The sequence below is a fragment of the Eptatretus burgeri genome, chromosome 3 (genome assembly GCF_056783735.1).
Source record: "Eptatretus burgeri isolate ZD-2024b chromosome 3, Ebu_testis_v1, whole genome shotgun sequence".
Classification (NCBI taxonomy): domain Eukaryota; kingdom Metazoa; phylum Chordata; class Myxini; order Myxiniformes; family Myxinidae; genus Eptatretus; species Eptatretus burgeri.
The window spans coordinates 85,522,417-85,541,450 of NC_140963.1; the positions used below are offsets into that span (position 1 = coordinate 85,522,417).

Below are 19,034 nucleotides of genomic sequence, written 5' to 3' on the forward strand. Positions count from 1 at the left end.
TGCCCATATGCTCGTTACCTGCCTCATCGCCTGTTCATCTCTCCTGCCCATGTAACTGCTTTGACGTCTCTACCAGCAGAGCTAAGGCCCACCCGGTTCTAGTTCCCATCCCCTGTCTGTGCTTGAGTCCGGTGCGAGGTGACTTAAGTTTCTTAGATTTTTTTCTCGTGTATATCATTGTTGATTCATTGAATCCCTTTTCTTCCCCCTGTCATCCTGCCATTGTACCCTCAGTCGGATGAATCGTCCCTCGTTATATTTGTTCAGGAATAAATCCCATTAAAAGAGTTTAGAGCCTCATGTACTTCAGGCGATTCTCACATGTGTGAGCTGCCTCCATTTGATGATAGGAGGAAAGCCATGAGGAAAACTTTCTGGGTTGGGTTGTGGTGGAGGGTGGCGGGGTGGTGATGTGGAGTTATCCACCAGAGGTTGGTCTCCTTGGGTTCACTTGAGGCAATCCTTCAGATCTTCTTCTTCTTCTTTCGGCTGCTCCTGTAAAGGGTCGCCACAGCGGATCATCCGTATGATCCGCATAGTGATTTGGCACATGTTTTACGCCGGATGCCCTTCCTGACGCCAACCCTGGTCGCCTCTTCCGACACAGGGATATGGTACACCTATTTTAACCGGGGTATACACCGGCCCAGTGCACTGGTACTCATTTCGCCGACCTCGGAAGGATGACAGGCTGAGTCAACCCCCTGGTGTATTAATTCAGTGGCCCAACGGGGCTTGAACTCAGGACCTTTTGGATCCCAAGCCGCTGCCCTAACCACTGCGCCAACACCTGGCTGAAGCAATCCTTCAGATAGGTGCCTGTAATGTCCTCAGTCTAAGGGAGGATGATCACCTGTCTCTGCTGTCATCTGAGCTCCAGCATTTGAACATCAGTATTGCAGCACTCTCTGAAGTTCAGAGCCCGGAGAGAGGTGAGATCATGGCGGGTGGTTACACCTACTACTGGTCTTGTCACTCTGATAGTTACCATACACAAGGAGTTACTGCAGCTGTGTCCAATCGCTGACTTCCATGATAATTGAAGTAACACCGGTATTATAAGATCGAGGATTCAACACTCTGGGTGTCATTTCTCTGGTCTCTGTATATGCTCCGACTGAGGCGAGTGATCTCACTGTGAAGGAGATGTTCTATGCTGTGCTCAAGTCTGTGGTTGATCATTGCCCCAGGTGATATACTCTTCTAGTCTTGGGGGATTTCACTGCATCGACTGGAAGTGATAGGGGTGGTTATGAGACAAGTTTTGGTCCCCATGGGTCTGGAACTGTGAACCAGAATAGCACTAAGTTCCTTGACTTTGCAAGAAGTCATGGACTAAGGGTGGTTGGTTCATGGTTTCAGCATCCACAGCCTCAATGCATTACTTGGTATTCTAACACTGGTGGTGTGGCAAAGGAGATTGACCATGTTCTCGTTGATGGTCACTGGAGGATGATCCAGAACTGCAAGGTCTACCAGAGTGCTCAGTTTCTCAAGACTGACCACAGGCTTGTTGTAGCAACTCTGAAGTTTCAGCTCAAATCCAGGAGAATGGTACCATTCCAGCCGAGGCTGGATGTTGGCAAGTTCAAGGATGAGAGGGTAGCTGAGAAGTTTGTGAACAAATTGAATGGGGATCTGTGGGGTGTGGGTTTTTCTGGGGATCCTGAAGAATGTGGAGTGCCTTCAAGGCTACCATCCTTGATGTTGCCGTTGGTTGTCTTGGAACACACTGTCAACCGAAGAGAAGCTTTGTCTCCAAAGGGACACTGAATAACATTGACCAGAGTCGCAGGGCCAGGCTTAATGGCAGAACGAAGCTGTTCAGGGAGCTGAGGTGTAAAACTGTACATTTGCTCAGTGTGGCAAAGGAGGCCTATGTGTAATTAATAGGTGAAGGGGAAGAGCATCACCTGTGGTCAAGTGATTCTCTCCTGCTTCGAGAGGCATCCTTGCATTGCGTTCCTCCAAGCCCGTCCCTCGGTGTACTGCAGTTAGAGCAGAGGGTGCTAACAACTCTTGACAGAGGAGTCTGAACTGAAGGCTGGCTGGGCTGGTTACTTTGAACGGTTGTACGAGGCTGACCCACCAGCTGTTGAATTGGATGTCAGGAGTATTGCTATCCCTATTGCTGACCCTCCAATCAACTGTGGACCACCTTCATTTGTGGAAACACAGGTTGCAGTGAACCAGTTGAAAGGGGGTAAAGCTCCTAAGATCTGTAGCATCCATGGTGAACTTTCAAGGCTGGTGGAAATGCTGTACTCATGTCATTGCATGCAGTTCTGTGCTCTGTTTTGAGCACAGGCATTAACCCAACTGACTGGAAGAGGGGCCTTGTTGTCTCTCTCTGGAAAGGGAAGGGTGATTGCCAGAACTGCAACAACTACTGAGGGGTGACGTTGCTCTCAGTGCCGGGCAAGGTCTTTGCTCGGATAATTCTTCATTGGGTTCGCCACCATCTGCTTGAGCACCAGCGCCCAGAGCATTCGGGCTTTACACCAAAGAGGTCAGCGATTGGCAGTATCCTTTCTCCTCGGGTCCTCACTGAATGCAGATGAGAGTTTCAGCAGGGGATGCTTGCAGCTTGTGTTGATTTCTGTAAAGCATTCGATTCTGTGAATTGGGATACCCTCTGGATGATTCTCGGTCTTCGTGGGGTGCCAACAAAACTGAACAATCTGATGTCTGAACTATACTCTGGTACTGAGAGTGCTGTGAGGTGTGGTGGTCCCATGTCTGACTTATTTTCAGTTGTTGCTGCTGTTCATCATGGATGTGTACTGGCCCCCACACTTTTCAGCACTTGTATGGACTAGATTCCGGGGGAGGATGTCGGAGAAATCAAGCTACAGTGAATCATTTGGGAATGTTAAGATCTCTGACCTTGATTTCACAGATGATACCGTCATCTTTGTGGAGACGATTGATATCCTCATGGGGGCCCTCCAGGTGCTAAATGAGGAGTCGCAGCCAGTGGGATTACAGACCTCCAGGGTCAAAACTACGATCCAGGCTTTCATTGACATGTTGGATGCTGCTATCTTTCTATCTGTTTGTGGCAAGGATGTTGAGGTAAGAGATAGATTAACTTACCTTGGCAGTGATATTCATGTCTCCGCATGTTACGTGCCAGAGGTCGATAGACGTCTGGGTCGGGCATGAGGAGTCATGGATTAATTGGCTCATGAGGTGTGGTTCTGCAGATACCTTTGCAGGACGAATGTCCAAGTCTTTAAGTCCTTTTTGTGCTTCCAGTCTTGCTCTGCGGATGTGAGACCTAGATTCTGACCAATTATCTGAGACAAAGACATCTCCTTCGGTACCAGGTCTTTTCAGAGAGTCCTTAGCTATCGCTGGTCAGACTTTCTGTCCAACTAGCATTTGCTGAGAGAGATGATCAGATGAGATTTGTTACCTGCATAGTGCGTGAGCGTCAGCTGCGGCTGTATGGACATGTAGCTCGTTTTCCTGATGCTGATCCTGCTCACGAGATTCTTTCAGTGACGGCGCCTCGTGAGTGGAGGAGGCCTATGGGCCAACAACGTGCCTCGTGGTTGCAGCAGGTTGATCAGTGTCTCAAGGAGATGGGGATGGCCAAATGGAAGCTGCGGAAAGGCGGAAAGTGGATGTGGCGACGTGCTGCTCCAGAGCGTTCTCCCATACTTAACTTGACGTGATATTTGGGAGGGGGGGGTGGGAGTGCAAGCTATGTGGGCTGTTAGGGGCATTATAAATACACATTTTTTGGTTAGTTCCAGGGCCACAAGAGAGATTATATTAGATTTTGTGTCTATTGAGAAAAGGAGAAGCATTTGTCCCTCCATGTGTGTGTATGTATTTTATATCCACCGTAGCCGCTCACTGGTACTAACAGGAAATGATAGGATATTTATCGGATATTTAAGAAATTAACTCGACGGATATTTATCGTATTTCCTCTATTTCCACGAGTCTGATTTGCAATTAGAAACAGAACCATTATGGTTAACCATATGGAAATTGCCACTCTTTCATCTAAATGATGAAAATTTTGTTTGGAAGACTATTTGAATTACTTATTTCACGCGAGCAACGACAGGTTAAAAGTGCCAACAAGCATAACCGAGTCACTGAAATGGCACACATAACGCATACGCAAAAGGTCTCGTTAGCATTCATACATCATTTTGAAAGTCGCATATTCTCAATCTCAATCAATTAAGGGGGCGGGGATGCCACCACTTTGTCATAGATAGCATTTTGATGGCTATTGCAAATTTCCATGATGACATTAAAGTGTCATGCCTGGTGTTGGCTTAATAGTTAGAGTGGTCGGCTTGGAATCCTAGGATCCTGAGTACAAATCCCCCTTTTCTGTTGAATTAATACCAGGTGGGGTTGACTCTGCCTGTCATCCTTTCAAGATCGGCAACATGAGCGTCAGCTTGCTGGTATCCTGTGTCGGAATGGTGACCCGTCCAGGATTGTACCCAATAGCCAAGGAGACTGCTTAGGTAGCACTAATGCTCTGCACAGAGTATGGTCCCAATGGATGGATGGATTAAGTGTTCAGCACAAAGTATGAGCTGGTGACGTGTCATTTGTTGATCAGATCAGATCAGGCAAGATAGGCAGGTTACCACCCTCCCTGAATTAATAAGGTACGGAATATGGCTTTTTATTTTTTTACAAATCTTGGTGCTTCTGCCGGGACCAACTCAGTTTCACGAAACTAAAAATCGAAATTCTTGATATTTCTGTAAAGCTTAAGCCTCCTGTCGAAATTGATTACACTAGTGCGGGCTCATACGTGCATGCCCGTACGTGCAAAAAAAAAAACCTTCAAGCCGCGTACCAGAAACAACAACCACACAGGCCGTTCCTTCGCTCTCGCATGCCCATACGTGCGTGGCTGTACGTGCAAAAAAAAAAAATTCAAACTACGTGCCAGAGACAACAACCACACAGGCCGTTCCTTCACTCTCGCGTGGCTGTATGTGCAAATAATTTTTTTTTAAACCTTCAAACCTTGGAAAACAGCTGTTTTCCTTGGAAAAATTCAAACCTTGGGATTAATTAATAATTTGAACAATTAATTCAAACCTTGGGAAAAAACAGCTTTCAAACCTTGGGAAACACTTGGGAAACAGCTGAAACGGATGAAGAAGAACGATATCAAACCTTCAAAAGGCACATACTCAGGTCCCCAGCATCAATTGTGACGTCATATCAAACGAAGAAGAATTGTGACGTCAATCGTGCAAAAAAAAAATTGTGACGTCATTCGTGACGTCATAGCACCGTGTCTTGTCATTGGTTTGGTAAATAAATGGCCGCAACTTGGGAACCGCTTGTCCGATTAATATCAAACCTTGAAAAGGCACATCCGCGGGTCCCCAGCAATATACCTGGCAAGTTTCAATCAGATCGGACCGGTGGTCGTCGAGAAACGGCGGTCGCATACAGACACAGACATTAATATCAAACCTTGAAAAGGCACATACTGAGGTCCCCATCGTCGATTGTGACGTCATACCAAACGAAGAACAAGAAGAATTGTGACATCAATCGTGAAAAAATAAATAAATAAATAAACATTACTTGTGACGCCATTCGTGATGTCATAGCACCGTGTCTTGTCATTGGTAGACAGATAAATGGCCGTAACTTGGGAACCGCTCGTCCGATTAATATCAAACCTCGAAAAGGCACATCCGCGGGTCCCCAGCAATATTCCCGGCAAGTTTCAATCAGATCGGACCGTCAATCGTGCAAAAAAAAAAAAAAAAAAAAAAAAAAATAAACATTCATTGTGACGTCATTCGTGATGTCATAGCACCATGTCTTGTCATTGGTCGACAGATAAATGGCCGTAACTTGGGAACCGCTCGTCCGATTAATATCAAACCTCGAAAAGGCACATCCGCGGGTTCCCGGCAATATTCCTGGCAAGTTTCAATCAGATCGGACCGGCGGTCGTCGAGAAACGGCGGTCGCATAGAGACAGACAGAAACACAGACAGACAGACAGACAGACAGACAGACAGACAGACAGACAGACAGACAGACAGACACACACAGAGATTGCTGGAATTATAGATAGATTATTTGTGTACACCTATCACTGTATTACACCACAAAATGCTCTTTTTTAATCCTTCATTTTAAGTGCACTTTGTTTCCTTAAAGGTTAATTCTTCCCATAACTGATAAGAATTTGAGCCTTGACAGAACAAGCTGAAGTGGATCATGGTAAAAGCGGCAGGGTGTGTTTTTAAGGGAAAGAGACGAGGAGGGAATCAAAGAGGGGGGGGTAAGGAAACTGATGTTCGATACCGGGACTTGAGCAGAGTCCATAAATTGCAGGCCAAAGTAGTCTGGTTCATCCAGGTCCAGATGCAGTACAATCTGGTCAAATAACTGCTGCCCTCTGGCTCTCTTCTGCAGGATGGGAAGGAAGTTCGAAGGAGAGGGAGGAAAACAAAATCGCAAATATTTCGTGTATTTGATTAATATATTTGGCATTTCTGAAAAACAAGAAAATTACATTAATCTGACTTGTTTATCCCATACTGCTTGAAATGAAGATAATTACCATTCCATGGATGTACTCCATAACATAATGGGTGCCCTTATTGTTGATCATAACATGAGGCCGCACTTATAACACAAGCTTGCGTTCGCTATGAAAGCAAAGCTCCAGGCCTGTAACACACAGGAGTTGGTTTTTCTCAGTAAACAGAACCAGTGGATAGAAAGCATGACTCTTGGATGAGTTGGTAGGTTTATTATCGACTGAAATGATTATCCCATTCGCAGCCTGTGGCTGCTGGTTGCATCATTGCTGCGAGCGTGGCTGTGCCACTGATGCAGTCCCCACTGCTTCAAGTAAGCTGGTACTCATTTTGCCAACCTCGGAAGGATGACAGACTGATTCAACCCATCGGGTATTATTTAACGGACAAACAGGGACTCAAACTCAAGACCCTAGGATCTTAAGCCAGCCACCTGAACCGTTAAGCCAACACCAAGCTTATCCACTGAATAACTCCTTAAGGTGTTGGGCTGGTTCGACCAAAAGATTTGTGTGTTTCCTAATCACAAATGTTTGCACACCTGATTTAGCCAGGCGATGGGCTGCTGTTTGGAGTCCTAATCAAAGCACGTGCATCATGATTTTGTGTTCCCAGGTTCAAATCGCTTCTGCTGTTGATGTGTCCATTATCTACTCATGCCATTGCTATTTATATAAAGGTGCTTTTACTATACCCCAACCGATGGGTTTAATTGTGGACATTCCTTTGGCCGAATGCTAATCCTGGACAGGTAAATACGTAGCATTTCAGAAAAAGAAGCCCTTAAGCATGAATGGGATCCAAACCCACACGACTGAAGTGAACCGGTGAAACTTTAGTTACTCAACTACTGAGCTACTAATAAGGTATATCGATGTCTCTCAATGGCTATGCCCAGTAGGTTATGTGAAAGATGATCCTCAATGAGCCTTAGATTCAAGATAAAGGTAAAGACTTCATAATATGTGTATAAAAGATTACCTAAATATTCCTTCTTGAACAGCCCCAATCAATCCCACATTCTAATTGGGTAGGCCGAGAAATATTTTTTGCCCACGTCTTTAATGAACAGACTGTCTGGGCCTGTTATTCGACTGAAGGTGATTTGGTGAGGAATTTGTCATTTGTGCAGGGTGCCGCTGATAACTCACGCACTTTTCTTCGACAGACACCGTGTGATCTTTAACATCCATCAGCTAATGCGAGCAGACAAGACACCAAGCTTAATGTCCATATGAGGGACGACACTTTGTGATACAACACCATGCTTGTGAAGCTCCAATTCAACAGCTTACATTCAGATTGGATATTTTATCCAGATTAGACAGCTCAAAGGTAAGTGTGCTACCATATGTCTGCACCATCAATGAGATCTGTACCGAGCTGTCAGAGATGACCTCAAGACTGCATATACAAAATATCATTGGTTTACCACCACCCTTCCCCCTCCCCCTCCCAACTTTCTGCATTCCCCTCCATGAACCTGGTGTTGGCTTAATAGTTTGGGTGGTGGGCTTTGGATCCGAGGGTCCTGAGTTCAAATCCCACTCAGCTGTTGAATTAATACCAGGTGGGGTTAATTCGGCCTGTCATCCTTCCGAGGTCGGCAAAATGAGTGTCAGCATGCTGGTGTACTGTGTCGGAGTGGCGACCCGTCCAGGATTGTGCCCAATAGCCGAGGAGACTGCTTAAGCAGCACCAACGCTCTGCACAGAGTATGGTCCCAATCTCCTCTCCTCCTCCATGAACCATACCCTCTCACTCCTGCAAACTCTCTATAACTCCCAATCATACCAACTTCCCTAACGCCCCATCCTCCATATTCTCCCCTCTCCTCTAATCCCACAGCTTGTCTTCGTTTTGTTGAATAGATTTTTCTCCATTCACTTCTCCTCTCCCCCAAAGGGTGTGGATTGAGGGGAGGGTGATTACTCTGCTGGTGTAGTGTAGACGTGGGAAAGCAGTGGGGGTGTAAACCCGATCCTGTGATGTGTGTAAAGGCTGTGAGTAATAAGTGCAGCATTGTTGGGCTATGAAGCATTTATCCATTGATGCTTTTGTGCAAAGATTTTTTTTAAAAAATTAAAATCCTCAAATACTACAGGTTACTGGATCTCCACCTACACACTATACAACCACTGGTCTCGGAATTATTTTCTAAGTCATAATAAGCAAGGTTCATATTAAAACTGCAGTAATGATTTTAATATACTATATAGTTTGTGTATCAGGAAGGTCAGAATTTGAGGACATTCGGGGCCAAGTAATCCGATGTACCCATACTTCACATACTGAAAATGCACAATGATGCACACAAGGAATTTTGCAACAGGAGGAGGCAATTCGACCCATCATGCCTGCACTGCACCAACCACAATATCATAACCCATCCACACACAAGAAATCAGAAGCAAAGGAGCAAATCAGAATGACGTCAGTGTTTAACAATTATAATTTGATCACATCATCAGACTACATATCAACAAAGTAACACATATTGAGCCATAAACCCTAAGCCTGGAGCAAAAGCCATGTTTACTATCGTGACTTCAAAATGACTTTAGTAGTTGTACAAAAACAATGCCCCATTTAATCATTATATACAAAATGTACAAATGTTTATGAGCAAGACTTTGCAATTATTTCATTTGCATGACAGGAAATCCACCAGTTTCAAGGATCTATTCCGAGTGGAGTCCAACCTGACAGACAACAAACTGCCATTCTGGTGTTGTGCCACCAGGCTGTCACTACTTTGAGCAAACAGATCACAGACCGTAATAGGATACATTTTAAAAGCTGCCATCGAATCTGCAATCATGAGGTTATGAAGGACGTCAGGTCTTTGGGCCAGCACCATGCAGTCATGGAGGTCATTCCAACGGAACAGAAAAATGGATGTGCCGACAACATGGATGTGATGGTTGTAAGGCATTTTACTATGAAACCAATGCATAGTACACCTTGAACCAAGAAATGACAACAACAAACTTTCAACCTCAAAAATGTGTAATCTGGGAGATGTTGAGCTCACTGGCTCTTTACTCTAGTCTCTATGTTTTGCACACATAGGGCTGTTGGAGGATAAAGATGGTTTGGAAAGCAGGACAGGATTTCTGATCCTAATCCTTAAAGCTTGCGGTTTCAAATGCATGGAGTCAGACACTGTGACGTGTCAGGAGCACAGATGGCCTGGATATTCCCAAAGTTGTCTATAATTTTAGTCTTGTGAGATTCCAATGGTTTTTACTCATTGCTGAACTTGGCTTGCATGGAGGACAACACGTGAACTGAGGACAGTATTACTTCGGGTGCTTGGTACTGCATTGTCTTTTCTTATCTGGATCTCTTTTGATTAACGTACTTTTTAACACTGTACGAGGCTATAATGTAGACATCACACCTGTAGGACAAAGACCCCAAGGGAACACAGTGCAAAGGGTCAGTCCCCAAGGGGGTCGCTACACACCTTAGCTGGGCATGCGGATTAGTAGTAGGACAAGGACGGTAAGAGTCTTCAGTGCTCTTTAACGTTAATTATTAGGACATGAGTAGACAATGAACAAACAAGAAGAAGACGTCGTGCAGAGCACGATACTTGCAAAATCCAAAAAACAAATTTGACCTCAAAAATAATTGTTGGTTGAATTCAATGACCAAATATGGAACTCCTCTTCAAATTTCAAGTCAACCGGATGAAAATTGACAATTTTAGAAATTCGGCCTATGGTGACCTTTTTGGTTGACGTGAATCTCCAAAATAATTGGTGGTTGAATTCATTGACCTGAAATAGAAATCCTCTTTAAATTTCAAGTCAATTGGATGAAAATTGAGGATTTTAGAAATCTCACCGAACTTGTTGACCTTTGGCCTGTGTTGATCTTTTGACCTTTTGACCTCAAAAAACAATATGCTTCTTCCATATGAAAAACTCTACAATGTGGTGAAGTTTCGTGGAATTTTATTGTATTGGAATTATTACTTGTTTTGAGGAAAACAAACCTGAAACATTTAATGTTTGGGTCGTGATTCTGATGTACGAGTCTGTCAGCATTTCTGTCTGTTTATGAATCATCCCTTGTTGTATTAAATTGTTTTGTATACAGGCTCGTGGAGGAGCGAAGAGACAGAGGCTTGCTGAGTCAAAGACTGGCAACAGTATCAGAAGAAAACAGAAGACAACAACATTGCACATGAATGCATGAGAAACAGAAAGGAAAGCATTGGGAGGTGGTTGAGCGAGGGAGAGGGTTGGAGCAGGTCAGTGGGAGTTGAAGAGAGTACGGGTGGGTATGCGAGAAAGCATGAAATGACTACAGGCAGCACTCTTGAAGGAATGGAGGGAGGGCTACAAGACAACAGACACAGGGAGTTGGTTCCACAGATGACAGATATACAGACATGTCTAGCCCCTACAAATTGTTCATTTGAGACACTCTTTGCTGTGGTGCATTGTAAGCATTTAATCCAACCACCTTTGCCACATTTCTTTGAAATAATTAAATTTCTAAAAGGGGGTGCTATTAATTTTGAGCTTTTTCTTGGTGATAAAGTTTATTCTCACAGAGCAATTCAAGTATGGAATAGAAATATAATTTGAGTTTGGAGGATTGGATCACATGCACTAAATAACTTGAAATCTGGAGTGAAATCTGAAAATGTAAATAAATCGGCGATGTTTAGTTTTTTGCGGGTATGTGCCATTACCAATCAGCTTGCTATCACTTGCCAAGCCAGCCGTTCCTTATCAACCATTTCATTGGAGTGCTTGCTTGAGTGCTTAAGCTACTTGCCGAGCGCCCTCGAGTCGATAGCGGGACAGTTTGTGTCCCGATCGGGATGTACAGTCGGCTGTTGCTACCAAAAGAGAGGGTATTGCATTTGGATCTGTTTGTTTGTCCACACAGATCTTTGTGTTGTTCACCGCAACCGCTTGTCGGATTGAGATGAAATTTTCACCATTGGTGCGACGACTTGTGCGGAATGTTTTATTGGCAATTATGACGTCAGAGGTCACGTGGTGTGGCAGCGATGTTGGAAAAACTTTGGACCTCTATCTCTGAAACCGCACCAAGGAAAAAAGTTGAAACTTGGCATGTAACAAGTACTCCTCATGCAGAATAAGTGCAATTTTTATGACGTCATAGGTGCCTTCAATATGCCATCATAAATGCACATGTACAACACCACATCCGATCAGTATGAAAAATTTTGAGGGTCATCTACGGATAAAATGGTCCACAGAAAAAAAATTGATGATATCAGTCACGTGATTCGGCAGCCATATTGTTTTTTGGTTATTTTTTAAACCTTAAAAAATCTTCTCCAGAATGGCTGGACAGATCGAGGGGAAACTTCACAAAAATGTTCCCTAAGGCATGTGTGTACAAGTTTATGAAGGAATAATTGATGTCACATGGTTTGGCAGCCATATTGGATTTAAGAAAAATAATAAATCATGTTTTCTCTGGAACCGCTTAATCAATCGACGTGAGACTTCACAATTATGATCTAGTAGTGACGGGGATTACGTTTTAAATTTCAAATCGATCGGTCACATGGTCTGGCATCCAGAATTTTTTGATCTGGGATGTTTTTGTATTTTTTTTTTTGAGGGCACCAAGCCAACAAGGCTGGGTAACCTATTGTTTTTCTTCTGTTTATTATTATTTTTATTCCGCCGGCAATTTTCGGGATTTTTTTCTTTTTAAAATTCATTTTCTCAGCAACCGTTAGTCCGATCGAAACAAATTTTTCACCCTATTATGTATCTTTTTTCGTAGAATATTTAATTGATAATGACGATGTCATAGGTCACGTAGTATTGATGCCATCTTTGAAAAACCAAAATACTTTGGACCTTTGTATCTCCACAACTGCAATATGGGAAAAATTCAAACTTGGCACAAGGTAAGAACTCCTCATGAGGAAGAAGTGTGATTTTTCATGACATCATCAGTGAAGTGGTATCCCAGTGAAAATTTTACAGGTGGAGTGCTGCATCCGAAAAGTTTGAAATTTCTTGAGCATCATCGATGCAACAACTCATGGAAGAAAAATATATTGTGACATCATCGGTCATGTGGTTATGCCTGGTGTTGGCTTAATGGTTAGGATGGTGGGCATGGGATCCTAGGATCCTGAGTTCAAATCCCACTCAGCTGTTGAATTAATACCAGGTGGGGTTGACTCTGCCTGTCATCCTTCCAAGGTTGGCAAAATGAGTGCCAGCTTGCTGGTATCGTGTGTTGGAGTGGTGACCTGTCCAGGATTGTGCCCAATAGCCAAGGAGACTGCTTCGGCAGCACCAACACTCAGCACAGAGTATGGTCCCGATGGATGGATGGATGGATGGTCATTTGGTTCAGCAGCCATATTGTTTTGAAGATTAAAAAAAAATTAAATCTCTGAAACGGCTGAACAGTTGAAGACGACACTTTAGAGGTATAACTGCCTATCCATGACAAATAAAAAGTTTCCTACTCTTTTTGACATAGGTCACATGGTTTGGCAGCCATATTGGATTGAGGGAAAAATATTAAATAATGTTTACTCTGGAAACACTGCATCAATCAATGTGAAACTTCAAATTATGATCTAGCAGACATGGGGAATGTTAGTTTTAAATTACAACCCAATCAGTCACATGGTTTGGCAGCCATATTGGATTGAAGTAAAATATTAAATAATGTTTTCTCTGGAACCACTTCATCAGTCAATGTCAAACTTCACAGTTATAATCCAGTGGACATGGGGAATATATGTTTTAAATTTCCACCCAATCGGCCGCAAAGTCTGGCGGCCGGAATTATTTAATTATTTGAATCTGAGAACTTTTAGAATTTTTTTTTTTTACATAAGGCTCTTGGCTGTGCCTGCATGCATTTGAGGGTACAGGAGTAGCAATTCAATTGATACCGATGATGGCCCCAGGAAAAATGGTCAACTGTGTACATAATAAATAGATGGTATGTGGCCTGTTCCTTGGTCCATAACTTGTGAATCCCGCGTCATGGAGAAAGGTGTGGGGCCTCATTAGATTCAGGGAAATCCCGCTTTACCCTCTGCACCCATGGTGTCAACATTTATTACTTTGTGTTCAGGTTATTTAAACACCAAATCAATTGATACCGACTATGTATTCAGGAAAAAGAGCTAACTGCTTACGTAATAAATAGATTGAATGTGGCGTGTTACTGGGTCCATAAGTCGTCAATCCCACATACTAGAGAGACGTGTGGGGGGCTTCGTATTACTCGGAGTTCTGGTTTACCCTGTGGACCCATGGTGACATTTCTCGCACATTTATTACTTCTTAGCCTGGTGTTGGCTTAGTGGTTAGGGTGGCGGCTTGGGGTCCTAGGGTCCTGAGTTCAAGCCCCGTTGGCCGCTGAATTAATATACCAGGAGGTTGACTCAGCCTGTCATCCTTCCGAGGTCAGCAAAATGAGCACCAGTGTACTGATAAGGGGGACACTGCATTAGCGGCATAGCCGTGTCCCAACCAATGATGCAACCAGCAGCCACAGGCTGCACTCGATAGAGAGAGATTACTTTGCGTTCAGGTAATTTCAATGCCAATTCAATTGATACCGATGATGCCCCGAGGAAAAAGGGTGAACTGCATACGTAGTAAATAGATTGAACACTGTTATAAGTTTGTAACTCGTCAATCCCATATTATATCAAAGCCGGACGTCTTGCTACCCACTCATCACTGCCAGCAGTTATAAAGTGGCAGTTCTATTTTAATTTTTCTTTTGAATAAGGCTCACTTGGCTGTGCCTGGATGGGTTTGTGGGTAGAGGAGTAGTATAGCCGCTTAAATGTGAATCCTATCCAGGTTCCTCCTGATGACTTCATCTTTGCTTTTTGCTTGTTTGGGTTCCTTCTGATGACTCCAATGCAGGACTTGTACCTATTTGGTCTTCCATTTGTTTTGAATTTAATTTATTTTAATCCCATTCTGAATTAAATTGCATAATAATAATAATTTTAAAACGTCATGGGTCAGGGTCAGGTGTCCGATCAAAGCGGGATGTCTTGATACCCGGTCATCACTGCCAGCAATTATAAAGTGGCAGTTCTAATCATCTCTCTTATTAATTACACAACACACGTACACAAACGCTACATAAAAGAAACCACACAACACAAGTCCTGGCGAGGGTCTGCAATCCCTCATTGCTCCTTTTCTAGTTCAAAAATGCATTGGAAAATGTATTATTATCGAGTAAAAATGTGGGGGTGACAATCGATATGTTGTGAGTCAAAAAAAAAAAAAAAAAAAAAAAAAAACAGTCAAAAACTTGAGGGGGACATGTGGGGGGGGGGGGGAGATTATAGATTCTACTTCTACATCTTATCTTAATTTGTGCATATTATCCCAGCATCATTGTCTTCACCTAAACTCTAAAGGATGTACAAGCATTCCCTGTGCACCTGTTGTTCACCACTTTATTGTCAGTACATTAACTTTGTACCCTTTTGCTGCTCTTCCATGAGCCTGTTTCTGTATTCAGTCTTCCCAACCAGCCAGCTACTCTGGATGCATCTTCAAGGTTTGTTGAAAAAGTAGATCAGCACAGGTATTGTCGCACTCACGGTCTTCAGGTGTAAAAGGTGAGAACCGACACACTCAAGCCAAAGAGTCAGGATGGGAGGACATAAAATGCATAATAGACATAATTAATACCGCTCAAAGTAAAATTGTATAATTACTATCACAGTCATTATGACATTTAAAGATTCACTGCTGTGTGGCACGCAGGAAATGCCTGGCTCGGGCACATCGTCAGCAGAATTGATGGTTATCAACACGAGGAAGGTACTTATTACCGACCGTACGCTGTGCTGTGAATGGTAATCGGACACCACCATGGCCTGGTTCGGGGAAGGGGAGGGGAGTTGGGGTCTAGCAGCAATGTAGGGGTTAAATATCTAGACAGTGATTTATTTAATTCGTATACTGGTGTTCTTCCCGAACGCAGGTTCAGTGCAACCGAAGCGGTTTCTTGGCAAGGGTTGCACCGGGTGGTTTGCCATTGCTTTCCCAATTCGGGCAGTAATTAGTAATTTGGCCGTGATGCCGGCGATGGCTCGCCCACTCTTCGCGAAGGACACCATGCGGTCTTTTTTTAACATTCACCAACGAACGTGAGCAGACGGGACACCAGGTTTAAATTCCATCCGTGGGACGGCACATCCATCGATGAATCACCCTGCCTGTCAGTGGCAAATCCAGGGGGGGTTTCCTGGTTGCCCGGAAACCCCCCCCCCTCCCAACAAAAAAAATATTTACCATTAGAGTGGCAAAGCCAGGGGTTCCCTGGTCACCCAGAACTCCTTCTAGTATGTCATATAGTTGCTAGTATGTCATATAGGCACTACCATCACTCAGGTAGGTCTCACGAGTCATGATATTTAAGATTGAAACTTGAAGTTTATTGAATTCAAGCTATTTTATTTTTAGTTATGCATTTAAATATTAACTTCGTTAACTTATATATCTTTTTGCACAACAATACATGCATATCAAAGAATATATGAGAATGTGCATTTATTTGAAAGCTGCAATAAAGTTTTCATAACGTTCATATGACTTAGATTTTCTGTTATTTGGACCCCTGCCCCCCCTACCCAATTCCTGGATTTGCCCCTGCCTGTGGAACACCAGGATGACAGTTCATAGCCGGGTCGGGATTCGAACCCAGGCGAGATTTACTTAAACGGAAAGCGTCAACTCCTTCGTTTCACTTCCAAACAATTGCTCTCATTTGCACGGTTTGATCGTTTGGATGTTTATGCGAATTAATTAATCAATTAATTAATTAATGCAATAACAGTGAGTACGAATATTAAGTGTCTTGTTTTTGCGGCCTTCGTGTTCTATGTAGTATATACTGTCAACTTTGTAAGAAACAATTAAGTAGGGTTCGGGTAGTCGTACATTTTGCTGTCGAACAATGAACTCATTGCCATCAGTACAACTGCAACCATCACGGATTCGAACGTGAGCTCATGGTTACAGGCGCGTCATGTGCAAAGAATGCCGTCCGCATGGGATACCGATAACATACATCAAACATGTAAACCGTTACTGTATTCAAAAGTGCGGCTGGTGAATGCCGGTGAGCCAGGTGAGCCAAAAAATAAAGACAGGTAGGCTCACCGGGAGTTCAACACTGACATCAGAGCCGTCGAGGAGCGCGACGCGGCACATCAGGGAGAGAGCGCTCGAACCCGCGGCGTTGATGTGCACGGACGCGCGCTGACCCTCCTTCACGTGCCGTTCGTGCTCGTACTCGTGCCTCGAACGGCGGCCGAGCGTGCGGCGCAAGAACCTGAGCATGCTGCCTCGGACGTCGGCTCACGATCACCGCGACTGCGTGCTGAAAACGAGATCAGGACAACTGGGAACGCGACGGAGTGAAGTCCGAGCAGTGAGAATCAAAGGGAGAGAGAGAGAGAGAGAGAGGGGGGGAGGAGGAAGGGGGGGGGTACTTTGGCTCTGAATTCTGAGCGGGAGTAAAGGCAAAGAAAGGGGAGGGAAGGATCAAGGAGATGGATGTGGGAGGGGTAACAGGAGAACCTCCAGCAATAATCACGAGAGAAGGAAGAAAAGCACAAGAACTGCCCGGAGGTCAGCATGTCCACCTTCCAGCGCAGGTGCAACAAATATTAAATCGATCAGCATCCCGACTTGTGAGTGTCAAAACTAAACGGAGCGACAGATACCTTTGGTGTCTTTAACAGCCACCGATACAAACGGAGATATTTTAACATCCACCTATCGAAGAAACGGAGAAAACGAACGGGTGACTTGAATCGAACTTTCAAAATTCAAGAGGTGCTCCGAAATGCAGCGCCACCACGTGCGTGCACAGATATACAGATGTGGTTGGCTGGCAGATGCATGGCGCCACCACCAGGTTCATCATGGTAGTGTAAGAAATTGCGAGGATGGTTAATGCAATTCCGATTCACCATTTATTGAGTGGATTGAAGAACTGTTGGAACTAGAGAGTTGGGAGAACACCTCGCCCCACGCGAGGAAGAAAAAAAAGAAACGGACTCCAAACTGATTGGTCGAGATGACATAAAATGGTGTAATATTTTGTCCAAGTAACGCTAAACGGAAGGTTTTTGAAAGTGCCAAGAAGGCGATTTGTGTTCTACAGTGTTACAAGTATATAAATCCATTGAAATAAAATAAAGATTTTTAAAGTTTGGAGAGAAAAAAAGTTGTTTTTAAGTTTACCGCCGTTGATACAGTGTCTTCACACGACCCTATCGAACATGTTACATTAGTAATTCATGCCTGTTGTTTGTGTCCTTTATGACGTTCTTAAAAACAGTAAGATTCCTGTTTGGAATGGTTTAAAATTCTGTTTAACTGCCAGATGGGCAGACAGAGTAAAAAATGAAAAATCACTCTTCGAGTGACATCTTGGCAAAACAGAATGGCATGCCAGAGAGAACATACCTCCGCCATGCTGAATAGTTTACATTTTGTATGCCACTGATGGGTCGGATCTGAGTCCGGACCTTAACCAAAATCGAATCGGCTTGTTCTTGTCACCTAACTCTTCCACCTCGTTTTGTCACAAGGCGTCCACAACTTTTAGAGATAACATGCTGTACATAGTTTTTGTCCCCATCTCTCAATGGTGAAGAATCAGCTGAAAAATTCTCGAATCTGTATCCAGATTCATATCTTCACCAAAATTGAATCGATTAGTCCTTGTCACACACCAAACCTATCCACCAAGTTTCATCCGAATCCGTCCTCACCTTTATGAGATACTAGACAACCCGTGAACCCGTTGGGTTCCCATTGTGACAGCAGTTGATGAAAAAAATCATTTGAAGGGGAAAAATAAGATAGCTCCAGCGAACTATACTGTTCAGGTTGTTTGCTTTGATCAAATACTCCCGAAGAGTACTTGACTGAATCGGGAATTGAGTTTTTTAATCATCTTTTCGTTGCCCGATTTGAACAAAACTTGATACTGCACACTATGGGAGAATGGTGAGTAAGGTGACACTAAAATGTTTGTACTATCGTGTACTGTTTTGGCTGTATTTCGGGTACATACATACATACATACATACATACATACATACATACAAGATGAGGGTTTTAGTAATATATAGATCATGCAATATCGATTTTAGCCACATCTCTCAATGGTGAAGAATCTGTTAAAAATGACATAATTATTGTATCCAGATCTGGATTCGGATCTTCACCAAAATCGAATCAATTCTTTTTAGTGGCACTTCCAACATCTATACCAAGTTTTGCCAGAATCCATCCATAACCTCTTGAGATATTGTGCGACATATCGTTTTTGGCCAAATCTCTCAACGGTGAAGAATCACTTCAAAAAATTCTCAGATCCGGGTCTGGACTCGGATCTTCACCAAAATTAAGTGTTTCTGTCCTTGGCTGGTCATCTACACACAAAAAATTT

General features: G+C 43.6%; 1 protein-coding gene across 4 annotated transcripts in view; it reads right to left on the reverse strand.

Moving 5' to 3' along the window:
• Positions 1-18,396, reverse strand: part of LOC147030356 (band 4.1-like protein 5) — a 124,097-nt gene extending 105,701 nt beyond the window's left edge. Inside the window, exons 1-2 of one of the 4 annotated variants that reach the window (XM_085874307.1) lie at positions 16,730-18,369; positions 6,319-6,423 (exon numbers count right to left, since the gene is read on the reverse strand). In XM_085874307.1, the coding sequence (XP_085730433.1) occupies positions 6,319-6,423; positions 16,730-16,909 (285 nt within the window). In that variant the 5' untranslated portion in view covers positions 16,910-18,369. Of the gene's footprint in view, positions 1-6,318; positions 6,424-6,577; positions 6,614-16,729 lie in introns of those variants that run through there. The other 3 variants (XM_085874309.1, XM_085874310.1, XM_085874308.1) reach the window with 3 other exon arrangements.
• Positions 18,397-19,034: the final 638 nt, after the last annotated feature.